Genomic DNA, 20,398 nt, shown 5'->3' on the forward strand with positions numbered 1-20,398 from the left:
GGACTACATTTTCCAAGGACTCTCCCAATGAATCTCAACCTGGCGCCCGCCTTACCAACAATTAATTTTATATGATCATTCCACTTCAAATCGTTCCATACGTATACTCCCAGATATTTTACAGAAGTAACTGCTACTAGGGGTTGTTTCGTTATCATATAATCATACCATAAAGGATCCTTCTTTCTATGTATTCGCAATACATTACATTTGTCTATACTGACCGTCAGTTGCCACTCCCTGCACCAAGTACCTATCCGCTGCAGATCTTTCTGCATTTCGCTGCAATTTTCTAATACTGCAACTTCTTTGTATACTACAGCATCATCCGCGTAAGCTGCATGGAACTTCCGACACTATCTACTAGGTCATTTATATATATTGTGAAAACAAAATGGTGCCATAACACTCCCCTGTGACACGCCAGAGGCTACTTTAACGTCTGTAGACGTCTCTCCATTGAGAACAACATGCTGTGTTTTGTTTGCTGTACACTCTTCAATCCAGCCACACAGCTGGTTTGATATTCCGTAGTCTCTTACTTTGTTTATCAGGCGACAGTGCGGAACTGTATCGAACGCCTTCCGGAAGTCAAGGAAAATGCCATCTACCTGGGAGCCTGTATCTAATATTTTGTGGATCTCATGAACAAATAAAGCGAGTTGGGTCTCACACGATCGCTGTTTCCGGAATCCATGTTGATTCCTACAGAGTAGGTTCTGAGTTTCCAGAAATGACCTGATACGTGAGCAAAAAACATGTTCTAAAATTCTACAACATATCGATGTCAGAGATATAGGCCTCTAGTTTTGCGCATCTGCTCGACGACCCTTCTTGAAAACTGGAACTACCTGTGCTCTTTTCCAATCATTAGGAACCTTCGGTTTCTCTAGACTTGCGGTACACGGCTGCTAGAAGGGGTGCAAGTTCTTTCACCTACTCTGTGTAGAATGGAATTGGTATCCCGTCAGGTCCAGTGGACTTTCCTCTGTTGAGTGATTTCAGTTGTTTTTCTATTCCTTGGACACTTATTTCGATGTCAGCCGTTTTTTCGTTCGTGCGGTGATTTAGAGAAGGAACTGCAGTGCGTTCTTCCTCTGTGAAACAGTTTCCTGCCAGTTTCCGTAGGAGATTGGTCCTGGTGGAATCTTTTGACTTGCAGTTCATGCAGTGGTTCTAGAAAGTAAGAGATCTATCAAATGTCACTCTTATATATGTTGGGTTCTCTCAGTGTTCCAGTTGAGCACCAAATTGCTACTAGCTTTTCTGTTTCTCAAACGGAAAGCACACACATACATCTTTGGGGGATTTGGTTTGATCTGGTTTATGTTGTAGTCACTGATGACAGTGCCACTAAAGCAGAGTTATTAAACACGGTTTTCCGAAACCCCTTCACCAAAGAAGACCAAGTAAATATTCCTCAGTTCCAATCAAGAACAACTGCCAAGATGAGAAACATAGAAGTAGATATGCTCGGTGTAACAAAGCACCTTAAATCACTTAAAAAGACAAGGCCTCCGGTCCAGATTATATACCAGTCAGGTTCCTCTCAGAGTATGCTGATAAAGTAGCTCCATATTTAGCAATTATATACAACCACTCTCTCACAGAAAGATACGTACCTAATGACTGGAAAATTGCTCAAGTCACACCAATACCCAAAAAGGGAAGTAAGATTAATTCGTTGAATTACAGGCCTATATCACTAACGTCGATTTGCACTAGGGTTTTAGAATATATACTGTATTCGAACATTATGAAGTACCTCGAAGAAAACGATTTATTGAAATATAGTCAGCACGGATTCTGAAAATATCGTTCTTGTGAAACACAACTAGCTCTTTATACTCATGAAGTAATAAGTGCTATCGACAGGGGATGTCAAATTGATTCCATATTTTTAGGTTTCCAGAAGGCTTTCGACACCGTTCCCCACAAGCGTCTTCTAATCAAACTCCGTGCCTACGGAGTATCGCCTCAGTTGTGCTACTGGATTCGTGATTTCCTGTCACAGGTCGTAGTAATAGATGGAAAGTGATCGGGTAAAACAGAATTAATATCCGGCGTTCCCCAAGGAAGTGTTATAGTCCCTCTATTGTTCCTGATCTATATTAACGACATAGGAGACAATCTGAGTAGCCGTCTTAGATTGTTTGCAGATGATGCTGTCATTTTGTGTCTTGTAAAGTCATCAGATGATCAAAACTACTTGCAAAATAACTTAGATAAGATATTTGTATGGTGTGAAAAGTGGCAATTGACCCTGAAAAAAGAAAAGTGCGAAGTTATTCATATGAGTACTAAAAGAAAACAGCTAAATTTCGATTACGCGTTAAGTCACACAAATCTGAGAGCTGTAAATTCAACTAAATACTTAGGGATTACATTTACAAATAACCTAAATTGGAACCATCACATAGATAATATTGTGGGTAGAGCAAACCAAAGACTGCGATTCATTGGCAGAACACTTAGAAGGTGCAACAGGTCTACCAAAGAGACTGCTTACAATACGCTTGTCCGCCCTATTCTGGAGTACTGCTGTGCGGTGTGGGATCCGCATCAGGTGGGACTGACGGTTGTCATTGAAGAAGTACAAAGAGGGGCAGCTCGTTTTGTAGTATCGCGAAATAGGGGAGATAGTGTCACAGACATGATACGTGAACTGGAGTGTCAATCATTAAAACAAAGGCCTTTTCGTTGCGACGGGATGTTCTCATGAAATTTCAGTTTTCTCCTCCGATTGCGAAAACATTCTGTAAGCACCCATCTACATAGGGAGAAATAATCATCACGATAAAATAAGAGAAATCTGGGTTCACAAGGAAAAATTTAAGTGCTCGTTTTTCCCGCGTTCCGTTCGAGAGTGGAACGGTAGAGAGACAACATGAAGGTGGTTCATTGAACCGTCTGCCAGGCACTTTATTGTGAATAGTAGAGTAATCACGTAGATGTAGATGTAGATGTACAGTCGTGGACAAAACGAGCGGGACCCCTCGCCTTTTTGTTACGCTGATCCGCACAGCTTTAAAGTCTGCTACACAGTATAACAGGCAAGGCTACGAAGTGCTACCAACATACTATGCACAGGCGTGAAATTGAAAAACTATCCGAACTTTGTCAGACTGTTTTCAATCATGTGTAAGACTACATTAATGATGATTAGTTCAAATGGTTCAAATGGCTCTGAGCAGTAAGGGAGTTAACATATGAGGTCATCAGTCCCCTAGAACTTACAAATACTTAATTCTAACTAACCTATGGACAACACACACATCCATGCCCGAGGCAGGAGTCTAATCTGCGACCGTAGCAGTAGCACGGTTCCAGACTGAAGCGAGTAGAACCACTTGGCTACAGAGGCCGGCAATGCTGATTAGTGTGTTAAGCACAATACGTAAATATAAGATATAATTGAGAGAAGGAACGATAATTAGAATGAACTGTATTAATAAAAATGAATTTCAGCTTATCGAGATAACCTAGATGTTTTAGTAAGACAAAGTACCCCAGATCGTTACGAATTAGCAAACCGCGGAACGGTCTGTGTCAACGTTCAGACCAGTGATACTGGACTACTGTAGCTGACCTACCATAAAAGTGTGCATATTTAGCAGTGCGTGAAGATTCATAACGAAATTCAGTAAAAAATATTTCAGTGTCACACTTAAGTCAATTCAACTATTGACAGAAGCGGAAAAAGTAGGCAGTAACAAGTATGAAATTTTACAAGAGTTTCATATCGACATCCACGGAGCGCCGATACAGAATAAAGGTAGTAATAAAACGTGTTGGGGGCGCGAGAATTTCTTGAAATTGCTTTACTGATAGTCTATCGACCTCTATCGAGATTAGAACAGAAAACAAACCAGACCTCCCTTGCAGTAGCAAACATATTTCACTACACCAGCAGACAACCCAGCAAACAGCCCTCTATTTTTACCCCAGACATGAATAAGCCAGCAATTTCGCAATGAAAATGGCTAAATTAATTGCAGTTTCTGTTGTATAGAGTTTTCTGGACTCAAAAACATGAATCTTCTACCTTTATGTCACCGCTCATGCGACAATGAATCGGAATGTTTATCAAAATAACAAAATACTGTTACTAGCGAGTAACTTTAGTATGATAATTCTGCACCACCCCAAGAAATAAATGGCGACATAGCTGCCAAACGTATTCTACAATGTTTCGAATTCTCCATTAGACTCGGCACAGCGAGAAAACGTTCATTACCCGAAGTTTTTCTTAAGCTAGCTAGCAATGGGAATGCTCGCACTTCTAAAACGCATTAGCATTAATACTGGGATCTGAATTATCACGTGTATAGGCAAATGAACTTTATTTGCATTCCTGTAAACGGGTTTTGGTTCGAAAGCGTAGCTACGATTAATATGCTGATGTATCGACTGCAACTAGAACATTTCGAATGAAGAGTAGAGGGAGTTATTTATGCGTCCCTCATCTTTAGTAACTGTCGTAGCTATTTCGTTCTTAGGGTTTCGTCACCTAAATCGGTAAAAATAGAACTCTACTAGTTTCACTTTCTTGACCGTCTATCTGTCTACCCAACTCTTAAAACCCGTTTACCTCGAGTAGACATAATAAGCGGAAATGTATGGCAGTTCCTGCGGTATGCGGTCCCTTGGCGGTGTAAAAATGTGAGCTATGTTAGGATCTAGTATGACTGGTCTGAACAATGACACAGACCGTTTCGCTGCCGAATGCACACAATATTTAGCTAATTCTTAATGATCTGGGGCACTTTGTCTTACTAAGACCGTTATGTTATCTCGATAAGCTGACATTCATTTTTATTAATACATTTCACACTAATTAGCGTTTCTTCTTTCATTTATATCTTATATTTACGTGTTGTGCTTAACAAACTATCAGCATTAGTATAGTCTTACAGATGATTGACAACAGTCTGACAAAGTTCGGATAATTTTTCAATTTCACGCCTGTGCATAGTATTTTTGGTAGCACTTCGTCGCCTTGCCTGTTATGCTGTGTAGCAGACTGTAAAGCTGTGCGGATCAGCGTAACGAAATCGCGAGGGGTCTCGCTCGTTTTGTCCACGACTGTACATGTACACTCCTGGAAATTGAAATAAGAACACCGTGAATTCATTGTCCCAGGAAGGGGAAACTTTATTGACACATTCCTGGGGTCAGATACATCACATGATCACACTGACAGAACCACAGGCACATAGACACAGACAACAGAGCATGCAAAATGTCGGCACTAGTACAGTGTATATCCACCTTTCGCAGCAATGCAGGCTGCTATTCTCCCATGGAGACGATCGTAGAGATGCTGGATGTAGTCCTGTGGAACGGCTTGCCATGCCATTTCCACCTGGCGCCTCAGTTGGACCAGCGTTCGTGCTGGACGTGCAGACCGCGTGAGACGACGCTTCATCCAGTCCCAAACATGCTCAATGGGGGACAGTTCCGGAGATCTTGCTGGCCAGGGTAGTTGACTTACACCTTCTAGAGCACGTTGGGTGGCACGGGATACATGCGGACGTGCATTGTCCTGTTGGAACAGCAAGTTCCCTTGCCGGTCTAGGAATGGTAGAACGATGTGTTCGGTGACGGTTTGGATGTACCGTGCACTATTCAGTGTCCCCTCGACGATCACCAGTGGTGTACGGCCAGTGTAGGAGATCGCTCCCCACACCATGATGCCGGGTGTTGGCCCTGTGTGCCTCGGTCGTATGCAGTCCTGATTGTGGCGCTCACCTGCACGGCGCCAAACACGCATACGACCATCATTGGCACCAAGGCAGAAGCGACTCTCATCGCTGAAGACGACACGTCTCCATTCGTCCCTCCATTCACGCCTGTCGCGACACCACTGGAGGCGGGCTGCACGATGTTGGGGCGTGAGCGGAAGACGGCCTAACGGTGTGCGGGACCGTAGCCCAGCTTCATGGAGACGGTTGCGAATGGTCCTCGCCGATACCCCAGGAGCAACAGTGTCCCTAATTTGCTGGGAAGTGGCGGTGCGGTCCCCTACGGCACTGCGTAGGATCCTACGGTCTTGGCGTGCATCCGTGCGTCGCTGCGGTCCGGTCCCAGGTAGACGGGCACGTGCACCTTCCACCGACCACTGGCGACAACATCGATGTACTGTGGAGACCTCACGCCCCACGTGTTGAGCAATTCGGCGGTACGTCCACCCGGCCTCCCGCATGCCCACTATACGCCCTCGCTCAAAGTCCGTCAACTGCACATACGGTTCACGTCCACGCTGTCGCGGCATGCTACCAGTGTTAAAGACTGCGATGGAGCTCCGTATGCCACGGCAAACTGGCTGACACTGACGGCGGCGGTGCACAAATGCTGCGCAGCTAGCGCCATTCGACGGCCAACACCGCGGTTCCTGGTGTGTCCGCTGTGCCGTGCGTGTGATCATTGCTTGTACAGCCCTCTCGCAGTGTCCGGAGCAAGTATGGTGGGTCTGACACACCGGTGTCAATGTGTTCTTTTTTCCATTTCCAGGAGTATAGTATCTGGAAAGGTGTTTAAGGGCATTCGTGAGGGTGTTCCGATGATAGATGGTATACGAAATATGCGGCGTGTTACAGACGCTCTGAAGATAAGCGGATCCGGAAGTAGCGAAAGACGGCGACGTGGGCCAGCGCCGGCGAAGCGTAACGCTCAGCACGGCAGAGCAGACCTCACAACGCGCCGCAAAATTTGTTTCGGTACGCGTTATTTGATTTCGTTTGCGGCGGGCTGGCGGGCCTATGGCGGCGGCCGATTGTGCGAGCGCTGCTCTCAGGCCCCCTAACTCAATAACGGCGGGAGGAGCAGTCGCGGGCGGCGGCGGCGGCGGCGGCGGCGGCGGCGTGTCTCCCCAGAGCAGCCGGAGCGGGGGCTGCCTTTGGAGGTAGTATTATGAGCCGGCAAGCAGCAAAAGGCCACCGAGCTTCAGCCACAAGCGGCAGCACTTGCGAAACCCGAGGCGTCTTCTTCTGCGACTCTTCGAGGGCCGGAGAGCTTCGAGACGCCTATACACCAACAGCGTCGTCGACGGCGTTACTTCTGGAAGCGCTCGTCCGATCCCGCAAGCGACGTTCTTAATTGAATCTTGTCTCGCAGCTTCTGCGCCCTAGCTTTCGCCTGTAGACGGCATCTGTTCCGTAAGAGTCGTGTAATCGTCTTGGTGTGGAAAAGGGTGGCGAGCGACACTTCGGCATCTCGAATCGTCTTCGAATGAGAATCCAGAACGAAACTATAGTCGATGCAAATGCGTCCTCCAACGTTTAATGCGCGTAAAGATTATCATAAATCTAAGGACGCAGCTGCTTTGGGGGCCATTATGAAGGTGCAAAATTTTAACTGCACTACTGGCCATTAAAATTGCTGCACCAAGAAGAAATGCAGATGATAAACGGGTATTCATTGGACAAATATATCCTACTAGAACTGACATGTGATTACATTTTCACGCAATTTGGGTGCATAGATCCTGAGAAATCAGTAACCAGACCAACCACCTCTAGCCGTAATAAAGGCCTTGATACGCCTACACGATACCACAGTTCATCAAGAATAGTGACTGGCGTATTGTGACGAGCCAGTTTCTCGGCCACCATTGACAAGACGTTTTCAGTTGGTGAGGGATCTGGAGAATGTACTGGGCAGGGCAGCAGTCGAACATTTTCTGTATCTGTGTCCTGTAGGACCTGCAACATGCGGTCGTGCATTATCCTACTGAAATGTAGGGTTTCGCAGGGATCGAATGAAGGGTAGAGCCACGGTTCGTAACACATCTGAAATGTAACGTCCACTGTTCAAAGCGCCGTCAATGTGAAAAAGAGGTGACCGAGACGTGTAACCAATGGCACCACATACCGTCACGCCGGTTGATAACGCCATGGCGATGACGAATGCACACTTCCAATGTGCGTTCACCGCGATGTCGCCAAACACGGATGCGACCATCATGATGCTGTAAACGGAACCTGGATTCATCCGAAAAAATTACGTCTGTGCCATTCGTGCATCCAGGTTCGTCGTTCAGTACACTAACGCAGGCGCTCCTGTCTGGGATGCAGCGTCAACGGTAACCGCAGCCGTGGTCTCCGAGCTGATACTCCATGCTGCTGCACACATCGTCGAACTGTTTGTGCAGGTGGTTGTTGTCTTGCAAACGTCCCCATCTGATGAATCAGGGATCGAGACGTAGCTGCACAATCCGTTACAGGTATGCGGATAAGATGCCTGTCATCTCGACCGCTAGTGATACGAGGCCGTTGGGATCCAGCACGCGGTTCCGTATTACCCTCCTGAACCCATCAATTACATATTCTGCTAAGAGTCATTATTCCTCGACCAACGCGAGCAGCAATGTCGCGATACGATAAACCTCAATCGCGAAAGGCTACAATCCGACCTTTATCAAAGTCGGAAACGTGATGGTATGCATTTCTCCTCCTTACACGAGGCATCACAACAACGTTTCACCAGGCAACGCCGGTCAACTGCCGTTTGTGTATGAGAAATCGATTGGAAACTTTCCTCATGTCATCACGTCGTAGGTGTCGCCACCGGCAGCAACCTTGTGTGAATGCTCTGAAAAGCTAATAATTTGCATATCACAGCATCTTCTTCCTGTCGGTTAAATTTCGCGTCCGTAGCACGTCATCTTCGTGGTGTAGAACTTTTAATGGCCATTAGTGTATATTGCATGTAAGGACAAGGAAGGTAGGATACGAGAGATTAGGGCTCATATAGGCAATAGTTTTTCTCTCGCTCTAATTGCGAGTGGAGCGGGAAAAGAAGTTACAAGTAGTGGTAGAGGGTACTTGCCACGCACCGTACGGTGGCTTGCGGAGTATCTACGTAGACGTAGATGTAGAATATTGTAAATCGAAATTGGTAGTGAAAGGAGCGATTTTTGTAGCAACTAACAGTGATAACAACTGGATATTCGGTAATGTAGTTGCTCCGAATGCATGTTCCACACGGGTTTTGTAGTAGGAAAGTGTATCTCCCTTCTTCTGCTTTTATCCGAAGTAGGAATGATGCAGGAACGAACATCAGAATATTAACCGACGCCGGCGCAGACATTGTGTATTTCCGACAATACGCCGCCCGGCGCCCGTTATTCGCACTTTCAAAGTGCAGGGGCCACTCGCGCCGCAGCTGCGGCGGTACGTGCGCCAATAACGTGAAAGCGGCAGACGACACGGCGGGGGGCGGCCCACCACATCGTGCTCGAGAAGAAAATGCGACGGAGCGCGGAAGAAAGTGTGTGCGCGCGTGTGTGGGAGAGGAGACGGATCGTGGCACATGAATAATTCGCGTGCGGCGCGCACACGAGCCAGCCCATTTGGCGGTGAGCGCGGTCTCACAGACGTCCCCAGACCGGAATTACGACCCCGACCGCGCCGAGCTTCATTAACAAAACACTCGTGACCGCGGCGGCGTACAGCAGGGAGGGTAGTGTCCAATAACCAGCAGCCAGTGCAGCAGCGGGGATCCTGGAAAGAGACCTCACGAACCCCACGCTGAGGCCGAATAAGTTGTCGAAGATATGTTTGGGAAGAGTGGACGCAAACTTGCAAAATTAGACGGCTGTGCTTCAAAGATACAGCATTTTATGACATGTGGCAAGGAAGAAGGAAAAGCTCATACACACATACACACACACACACACACACCCACACACACACACACACACAAACACACAAAAAAGCACACACGGACAGAAGCATCATAAATAAAGCCTCCAGTTGGTTAACGACAACAACAAACATAACAATAGGGTGGGAGAGGGAGGGGGAGAGAGGGAGGGAAGCAGGGAGAGGAGGGAGGGAGAGGGAGAGGGAGAGAGGGAGAGAGAGACGGAGGGAGGGAGGGAGGGAGGGAGAGGGAGAGAGAGAGAGAGAGAGAGAACGTGCGTGCATGCGAGCGTGCTGTGGTGGCAAGGATTCTTAATTGTAGAGGCAAAAGACCATCTTTACCAGAAGAGCACCGAGAACAGATGTAAAGGCACTAAACATACTGTGAGCAATAAAACAAATATTGGGTGTACTATTTGTGGCTTAGCAGCACAATATTCAGCGTCACAATATGCATCTTAAAAGTCAAGCAGCCGAAACCAAGGGAGGGGAGGGGGTATTTAATACCGACCTTTTGAAAATACTGTAATCGAGTCAGTTCACATTTTAAAATTTTGAGATAATTATTTTTTAATGAATTGTTCTACCAGATTTCATATACGTTTAAAATTTTTTAGTTTAACGTAACCCAAGAATTGTAGTCTTAGTAGTAGATGTCATTTTCCGCGGTGTATTTTATTCAATATTTCCAGGTTCAGCGTCATATTTATACATTATTTCTGAAAAAAATTGTCAAAAGTGTAAAAGTCAATAACAAACAACGAAATGTGCCTTTTTTGAGGTCATATAAAGTAACACCCCCCTCCCCCCCCCCCCCCCTCCCCCGGTTAGTACACATTATTGAAACAGCGCTGATAGTGCTAAGAGTGGCGCTACAAGGTATATCAGGTTCTGGACACTAATCGCAAATCAGCTCTCTTTACAAAGCATCTTATTAATATCATTCAGCAACAGTTAAGAAATTTTTTTTTAATTTTATTTGGGGGTGGACATAAAGTACACCCCCCACCACCACCACCATTACCCTTGGTAACGCGCATTGCCGCACATGGTAGCCGCGCGGCTTCCCGCATCGGAGGTTCGAGTCCTCCCTCGGGCATGAGTGTGCGCGTGTGTTTGCGTGTGTGTGTGTGTGTGTGTGTGTGTGTGTGTGTGTGTGTGTGTGCGTTGTATTTTGCGTAAGTTAGTTTAACTTAGATGGTTCAAATGGCTCTAAGCACTATGGGACTTAACTGCTGAGGTCATCAGTCCCCTAGACCTAGAACTACTTAAACCTAAATAACCTAAGGACATCACACACATCCATGCCCGAGGCAGGATTCGAACGTGCGATCGTAGTAGCCCCGTGGTTCCGGACTGAAGCGCCTAGAACCGCTCGGTCACAGCGGCCGGCCAGTTTAAGTTACATTAAGTAGTGTGTAAGCTTAGAGACCGATGAGTTGGGTTGTTTTGGGGAAGGAGACCAGAGAGCGAGGTCATCGGTCTCATCGGATTAGGGAAGGAGGGGGAAGAAAGTCGGCCGTGCCCTTTCAAGGAACCATCCCGGCATTTAACTGGAGCAATTTTAGGGAAATCACGGAAAACCTAAATCAGGATGCCCGGACGCGGGATTGAACCGTCGTACTCCCGAACGCGAGTCCAGTGTAGGGACCGATGACTTCAGCAGTTTGGTCCCGTAGGAACTTACCACAAATTTCCAAAAAAAGCGCTCTTTGCTGAACATGCTTTGGCATTCCTAAGGTTAAGACAACAAGTATACCCATTTCGTGGAAGGAAAACGCCTAAAAGAACTGAAGGGAAAACGTGTGGCAAACAAAAATTGCATTTATTCGTGGAACATAACAGTCATGAGCTGAAAGTCTTTTAATATAGTTATACTGACAACTAAGGTAGTATGGTCTATAATTACTTTTTCTATGCATGCACACTGTGAACCCGAACTCTATCAGCAAATTTCGAGTGTTGTCCTGGGATATTCTCAGAGTACTTAGGTTCAAAATGGTTCAAATGGCTCTGAGGACTATGGGACTCAACTTCTGAGGTCATTAGTCCCCTAGAACTTAGAACTAGTTAAACCTAACTAACCTAAGGACATCACACACATCCATGCCCGAGGCAGGATTCGAACCTGCGACCGTAGTGGTCTCGCGGTTCCAGACTGCAGCGGCTAGAACCGCACGGCCACTTCGGCCGGCAGTACTTAGGTATGAGGAAAATACGGTCTGCTGTGGCTCGTTACAAACTGATAATGTGCTTGTAATTTATTCTGTTTTAAGTTCTCATACCATCGTGATGTAGGCAGATAAACGGGCGTTGCTAGTGCGGCGGAGTACTGCAGAAAACTGCGAAACATAGCGTTGGCAGACCCACTGACAAAAGTGTTTACCTGTGGACGGTAGTGAGACCAAGCAGGCCAGACCCTACACGATGAGTCAAACCACCGCGGGCCATAGCGATTGCTGTTGCCGAGTGGTCAGTCTTCAGCTGCCTGCGCCAATCGCGTGGCTGAGTTTATTGTCGCGCACTTTTATACACGGTTTCGGACCCCCTCCTTCCCCTAGAAAGACTCTCACAGTGAGTTTCGTTTCCTCTCACGGGAATCTGTTCCCCTATTATTAATGAGCCAACGGCCGCCCCTGAAGTGCCTGCGCCAACACCGTAGTGCAGCAGCGTCCTCATGCCTGTGCGGATACTACAGGGGTGACGGGGGACTTTGTTATGCGTGTGATACCCCTATTTCATTCTTTCTCTTTAGCTAGCGTTTAACTCTCGGCAGTCTTGGCAGGAACAGATGCACCCATAAAAGGAACAGCAGCGGCAGATGCAGCTGTCAAAGAACCAAAATGCATAGTTATTGCACGCCCTTTTCCCGCCTGCAGGCGCTTGTTGTGCAGTTTCCTAATTTTCTTACCCACCCACGCCAATGCTGATGCGGTTTTCCGATTTCGAAGTGTCTGCAGAAAGGTGGAATAATTACTTTTGCCGCTTCTTTGGGCACTGCCAGGCCTCATCGTTCCAGTTAACGAGGCTGCTTTGTAGTTGACAGCAGCGCGAATTTATACCAAGTTCTCCAAAATTTCGAGCCCACCACAGAGCCCAAGAAACTGCCCTTTGACGAGCGCTGTCGGTTGGTAACGCCATATTGCGGACTTCAGACCCATGTGATGGCAGCACAGTTGCAGTTTTCACACTCACAATACATGTCCTACGCACTCGTATATGCCCTGGATCGCCAGTCTTCTGACCTTCTCGCTCGATTGTCGTTTTGGGTGTCCGTAATGTGCTGCCTCTTATGCAGACTCGCTAATTCGGGACGTGGCCCTCCAGTTAGGGTTTGATGCCGGGGTTTGGCGTTGACCTTGTCCAACCCATCCTTAGCCAACATTGCCCAGACCGTGGAATCTCGTGAACTTTCAGTGGCGGCAAGGGCCGTCCTGTTTGATAACTGGCAGACGGCTCTATTTGTTGTCCACGGTAAACAGCCCCCGCCTCCCCCTCAGTAGCCGTGTAATGACGTCGTTATTGACGCAATTGCAGTGGCGTCCCGGTGCTGCCCGTTGTCGCCCGCCCCCAGCTTGCTTCGCATCGGTCACAGGATCGTAATGCCCGTCCGCGGCGGTTTGTGAGTCCTCGACGACGTTCTTCTTCCGCACGTTGGGGAGCCAGGGGTCCTCCCGATTGCCATTCGTTGCATGCTCGACGAGACCATGTTTTTGGAGGTGATTCAGAAGCCTGACGGCGCCGTGTGCCTTTGCGGCTTTAAACAATCAACGCGTAATGTGCCGTGGAATCGTATCCATTTCTTCCGCAGCCAGTGGAGTTGTTACTGAAGTTGTCGGAGGAGGAGGGGAGGGGGGGGGGGGGGGGGGAGCGGCTGTATTTTTCACTCATCGACTTGCGCCATGCGTATTTGCGGTCGCCGTTGGACGTAATTGTAGATATACACAGGTGTTTCGAAGAGTGGCATCGAAATCACTACCTCGTGAATAAGTTTCATCTATGCCAATCTTAACAACGAAAATAAATTTCAAGCCAGTGAAGAAGCGTCAAAATACTGTTACAGATAATCACATTGTATGCCATCATCATGAGCACAATTTATTTCAAGTGTCCGCTCGGTGTGTTACGGGATGACTAGATACAACATTGTTGATGATGAATGATCAGCGATTTTGGGACTTGAAGCCTGGCGAGCCAGTTAGCACTTTATGACAAGAGTGGGCTTAGTGCCAGGAAAACATTTCGTACTCTCACTTCACACGTCTTTCATCAGCTACGTCTATATAACACATCACCTACATGTTCTCACCGCATTCAGCTGATTTGAATGGCTTCAATTTGTTACACAAACAACGTGGCACAACGATGTGTGATGTAGAGAAAATGGCTCTGAGCACTATGAGACTTAACAGCTGAGGTCATCAGTCCCCTAGAACTTAGAACTACTTAAACATAACTAACCTAAGGACATCACATACATCCATGCCCGAGGCAGGATTCGAACAGTAGCGGTCGCGCGGTGCCAGACTGTAGCGCCTAAAACCACTCGGCCACACCGGCCGGCTGATGTAGAGAAAAGTATTAAAAGAGCAATGACTGAGCAAAGCTTCCACATCGTCCAGTTAGCATTACCGCATCAGTCGCCCTACAAAAGGCGCAGTAACTAATTCGTGCTGTGGTCAATTTCAGCGTGCTTAGGAGAAAAACTGAAAAACCACTTGCAAAAATAAACTGAACAGATGAATCAGTCGAATAATACGAGTTACTGCCTTCAGTCGCAATAGTTTGCTTACAGGAAGTCAGTTGCAGAGATGATAAGGCCAGGAAAACCTATCCAATTTTATGAAAACGGAGGAATCTCAGTAGTGTACCTTTGCGAAAGCTGTTGCACACTGTAGACCTTTTATTTGTTTCCTTTCCTCTTTACAATCGTTTCAATGTCGACGCAAGTAATCGTGAAACTCTATCCTGTGTTCATTCATGATTATGTGAAAAATATTCAAAATAACATTGGCCATTCTGCATTAATACAACTACTTGCCAATGGCAACGAATCTGGTGCACCTCTTAAGACAAAATTTATGTGTACCACCTCTTTACGGACAACATTTACAATATAATTATTATCATCAACAGCCTCCACAGCATCCTTAACAGTATCCACAGCAAAACTGTTGACTGCAGCTACACTCTGCAAGACACAAGAAACATTTGACACATTTACTTAGTTGTACATGTCCATTCACGGATGCACATGCTACAAGCTCTACAGCCTGCATATATCACTCATCAAGTTCGAATGGCCTAGATACCACTGCACATAAATCAGTATCATCCATGTTGCTATTCACACACTCACTTATTCTGTACAGCACACATTTATTCCTGTACCACTACAAAAAATGGAGAATCCGAATTCACACTGTTAATCTCACAGTACTTTCTTTAATTCTCACAATTTGACAACTTTCATTTAAAAGTCTAACTGCCACGAAACTGCTGGCAGCGCAGCAGCGCCACCTGCTGTGGCCAGTGGCAGCCACACATGAGACCACATGTTAATGTCAGGCAACAGCAGCCGGCAGAGGGACAAGCAGCAACAGGCAAGTAACTGATTTGGTGACATTTTGAGATTTCCTAAGCAGAAACGAATTATTTTACACTAGAGGTCCGTAGTGCATGTCCATAATCCTTTCTTCGTCCGTCGTGTAGTTATACAAAGTCTTTAAAGTGGATAGGAACTATGATTGTTGTGTGCGGATGCCAGACGATTTGGTGACACTTCGCTCTCAGCTCCAGGCTGTGATTGCTTCGTCTACACAACTCACCCAGCAGTGGACGGGCTTCACCATTGTGGGCAGGCTGTGTGTATCCAAAGGACGTCCTGCACGACACACGATTCCGCTGAGCGATCGAAACTGGCGGCCAGCCCAGTTTCTGTTCACACTGACGTTGACCCGTCATACTTCATGAGAGAGAGGTCACCACAGGGAGTGGAATGCAGCTAAAGACTTCCCTGGGGGCCGAACGTAAGCCGCACCCAGTTAGTCTGACAAACAGTTTTCAGATGCTGTCTGTCACTGACACTGTCCCTCAGCCGTCGCTTGTGCTGTTTCGGAGGAAATCTCTCGGCCTGCAAGATCTGGGCAATCACAGGGGATGTGATTGTATGTAGTTTGGAGCTCCAATGTTGGGAGCGTTATGGGGCACCTTAGGAATATGGCTTCCAAGGAGGTGAAGAAAGCCAATGTGCACTTAGTGTGAATACCGGTTGGAGTCATTCCAGACGTGGAACGGTCCCTTCAGACATCATGAAGTGTACAGGGTGCAGCCAGCTGCAGGTGGTGCCTCGCCTCAGTACCAATGATGTGTGCCACTTTGTAGCGGAAGGGATTCTCTCTGGTTTCGAGCGGCTATTAGAAGTGGTAAGGCTGCCAGTTTTGCATGCGAGATGAAATCAGAGTTCACCATTTGCAGCATAGTCGACAGGAACGATTGCGAAGGGTCTGAATCAAAGGTTCTGCGACCTTGAGATGCAGGCATACCTCAATGCGGTATTCAGATTGTTCCCACACTGTAGCGAGTATGACTTGAGTTACAGCTTCTACACCTGCTGTTATCCGATGTCTCAGTTCATTCATTGTTGTTGGCAACGGAAGAACATAAACAAAGTATTTTATTAACCCTCACAAGAAACAATCACATACAGTCAGGTCTGGTGACTTTGGAGGTCAGTAACGTAAGCCTGAATCATTTGTTCGAGTGCGACCGGTCCCATCGTTCAGTAATCCTTTCATTTAAAAATTCCTGCACATCCAGATGCCAGTGTGGCGATGCCCCGTCCTGTCGGTAAATGAAGTCGTTCGAATCAGTTTCCATCCGTGGGAAAAGAAAGTTCTCGAGCATATCGAGGTATATGCTTCTTGTAACACCTTTTCCCACGAAACTGCACAAAATACATTAAGTTTTGGAGAGTTCCTCTCATGTTGTACAACTTAGTGCGGTTGTTCTGTAGCGCCAGTCGTTGTGGCCGTGCGGTTCTAGGTGCTTCAGTCTGGAACCGCGCTGCTGCTACGGTCGCAGGTTCGAAGCCTGCCTCGGGCATGGATGTGTGTGATGTCCTTAGGTTAGTTATGTTTAAGTGGTTCTAAGTCTAGGGGACTGATGACCTCATGTGTTAAGTCCAGTAGTGCTCAGAGACATTTGAACCATTTGTTACAAGTAGTTTGTCTTTTAGCGAAATTGAAGTAGATAGTTCCTATGAGTTAGTGGGGATAGACGTCACTCTTGGAAACAGGAATAAAGTAATAACTGGATTCTTCTACCGACTTCCCAACTGCTGAAAGGTTCAATGAAAACTTGAGTCTGATTTCAAACATATACACGACTCATACAGGTATTGTTAGTGATGACTTTAATTTACTCTCGGTATGTGGGCGAAAATACATGTTTAAATCCGGAGGTACGTATAAAAAAATCACCCGAAATTATGCTTAAGGCATTATCTAAAAATTATTGCTAGCAGTTGGTTCCTGAGCCCAGGAATAGTGAATTATTGTGAAAACACCTTTGACCTCCTAGCAATTAATAATCCTCAGCTAATAATGAGCATCAAAACGGATAGAGGTATTAATGAACATAGGCTTGTCACAGCGAGACTGAATACCGTAACTCCCAAATGCTTCATAATTGAAGGAAAAATATACATATCCGGAAAATGAGATAACAGTTCCCTTGGTGCCTTCCTGAGACACAATCTCCACTCATTCTAAAATAACAACGTAAGTGTAGAACAGATGTGGCTTGAATTCAAAGATATACTATCGACAGCAGTTGTGAGATCTATTCCTGTAGCAGAAAAAGCGAAAAAGCATGCCAAATTCAAACGAACGCAAAATCGCCAAGATTGGCGATCATTCACAAGAACTCAAAATTTGGCGCGGACTTCAATGCGAAATGCTTATATTGTTTTCACAATGAAACTTTGTCTCGAAAGCTAGGAGAAAATCCAAAAGTATTCTGGTCGTATGTAAAATATGCTATCGGTAAGACACAACCAAGGCCTCCTCTGTGCGATAGAAATGGAAGTACTGTCGATGACAGTGCTGCTCAAGCAGAGTTACTACACACAGCCTTCCGAAATCTCTTCACCAAAGAACACGTAGTAAATATTACAGAATTCGAATCAAGTACAGCTGCCAACACGAATAACTTACAAGCAGATATCCTGAGAGTAGTGAAACAACTTAAATCACTTAACAAAAGCAAGTCTTCCGGTCTAGACCGTATGCAAAGTAGATTCATTTCAGGGTATGCTGATGCAATAGCTCCATATTTAAAAGCGGTATATAACTGCTCGCTCGACGAAAGATCCATACCCGAAGACTGGAAAAACTGCAAAGGTCACATCAATATTCAGGAAAGGTAACAGAGGTAATACTCTACATTAGAGGTCCATATCATAAAAGTAGATATGCAGCAAGATGATGAAACATATGTTGTGTTTGAACATTATGAATTAGCTGGAGGAGAACGGTCTACTGACGTATAGTCAGCAAGGATTTACAAGACATCGTTCTAGTGAAACGCAATTAGCTCTTTACTCACATAATTGGCTCTGAGCACTATGCGACTCAACTGCTGAGGTCATCAGTCGCCTAGAACTTAGAACTAATTAAACCTAACTAACCTAAGGACAGCACACAACACCCAGCCATCACGAGGCAGAGAAAATCCCTGACCCCGCCGGGAATCGAACCCGGGAACCCGGGCGTGGGAAGCGAGAACGCTACCGCACGACCACGAGATGCGGGCTACTCACATAATTGTTGAGTAATGTTGATAATGGATTTCAAATTTGTTCCATATTTGTAGATTTCCAAAAGGCTTTCGGATCTGTATCTCACAAGAGGCTTATAATCAGATGCGTGCTAATAGAAAATCGTCAGAGTTATGTGATTCGATTCGTGATTTTCTGTCAGAGAGATCAAATTTCACAGCAATAGATAGAAAGTCAGAGTAAAACGGAAGTGACTTCTGGTGTTACCAAAAGTCGTGATATAGACCCTCTAATGTTCCTTATCCATATGAACAATTTAGGAGCTAATATGAGGAGCCGTCTTAGGTTGTTTGCGGATGACGTTGTCGCTTATCGTCTAGTAAAGCCATCAGAAGACCAAAATAAATTGTAAAACGATTTATAAAAGGTATCAGTATGGTGCGAATATTGGCAACTGGCACTAAATAATGGAAAGTGTGAAGTCATCGACAAGAGTGATGAAAGGAATTCTTTAAACTTCAGTTACACGATCTATCAATCGAATATAAAGGCCGTAAATTCAACTAAATACCTAGGAATTAAAATTACGAACACCTTTTATTGGGAAGAACGCACAGAAAGCGTCGTGTGGAAGACGAACGATAGACTGCACTTTATTGGCAAAACATAGAGACTGCCTGCATTATGCTTGTCCGTCCTCTTTTGGAGTACTGCTGCATGGCGTGAGATCCTTGCCAGACAGAATTAACAGAGTGCATCGAAAGTTCACATAAGAGCAGCATGTTTTGTGTTATCGACAAATATGGGAGAAAGTGTAATGGACGTGATACAGGATTTGGGGTGCACATCGTTAAAACAAAGGCGTTTCTTGTTCTAACGGGCTCATGTCACGAAATTTCAGGCACCAACTGTCTCCTCCCATTGCAGAAGTATTTTGTTGACACCAATGTACATAGGAAGAAATGATTATCATCATAAAATAAGGGAAATCAGAGCTCACAAGCAAAGGTATAATTGTTCGATTTTTCCGCGTGCTGTTCGAGACTGAAATAATAGAGCATTATTGTGAAGGTGATTAGATGATCCTTCCTCCAGGCACTTAAGAGTGATTTGCAGAGTATCCAGTAGATATAGAATGTCCCCATACCATAAAGATTGAAGTAACTTCCACATTAATCAGCTCCTGTCCACCTCCCATGTATAACCGTTCTCGCTTCATTAATTCGGCGTACCCCATCAATAAATCTCTCGACAGGATCAATTAAGCCAATGGTAGTTGAATGTAGAGTGGGAGCGATTAAACTGAATGAGACTCTATTTTCTCTTACAGAATTTAACTTCTTGTGCCGCTCAATACAATCAGCTCTCAACTGAGCAACCAGATTTAAGGGGGACTGCACAGCTACCTGGATGGTAATCACCTGCGAGTTTTACTCAGTCATCGTGAAAATGCTACTACATAACAGGAGGAACCACAAACTGTGATAAGACAGTGACATATAACTGTACGACTTTGTTTCATTTTTCTCAGTTGTCTTATTGAGAGCACTGGACAAGTTTTGTTGCGAGGAAAGATTTGCGTGTTTATTACTGGGAAAGTGCGCTCCCTGAGTGATTTTCAGTTCCTGTTTGTCAGCAGGAGCTGGTCAGTAAGTCTCATTAGGAGCGGAGAGCAGCCTAGGGAGTTGAGCACTTTCACAGAAGTGGGGCCACGAGTTGCACCGTGCTTACGTTGGCTCTAGCCGGTGCCTGTCCTCACTAAGGACAGATACCATGGTGCCATCTCCAGAGGATAACTGAGCAACGTAATAAAGTCGGTTGCTTTCACTTCTGGTGTTTCCATCTGTGAGTTACCCCACCATCATGCTTTGCACAAAGACGTCATCTAATCAGTGGGGCAGTGCTACATGCCAGCACCAATACTCTACTTGTCAATGTGCATTTTGCATGTCTTAAGTGGGAAGTTTCTGCTGTG

At 45.8% G+C, this 20,398-nt stretch overlaps 2 protein-coding genes across 2 annotated transcripts in view; one reads left to right on the forward strand and one right to left on the reverse strand.

Moving 5' to 3' along the window:
* The window catches only part of LOC124545869 (TWiK family of potassium channels protein 18), a 1,287,501-nt gene that overhangs the window by 500,912 nt on the left and 766,191 nt on the right, over window positions 1-20,398 (reverse strand). The gene's annotated exons all lie outside the window — the stretch shown is intronic.
* Window positions 6,762-20,398, forward strand: part of LOC124545870 (alanine and glycine-rich protein-like) — a 167,630-nt gene continuing 153,993 nt past the window's right edge. The window contains exon 1 of the mRNA XM_047124830.1: window positions 6,762-6,904. Coding sequence (XP_046980786.1) covers window positions 6,762-6,904 — 143 coding nt within the window. The remainder of the gene's footprint in view (window positions 6,905-20,398) is intronic.

Source organism: Schistocerca americana, chromosome 8, assembly GCF_021461395.2.
Source record: "Schistocerca americana isolate TAMUIC-IGC-003095 chromosome 8, iqSchAmer2.1, whole genome shotgun sequence".
Classification (NCBI taxonomy): Eukaryota; Metazoa; Arthropoda; class Insecta; order Orthoptera; family Acrididae; genus Schistocerca; species Schistocerca americana.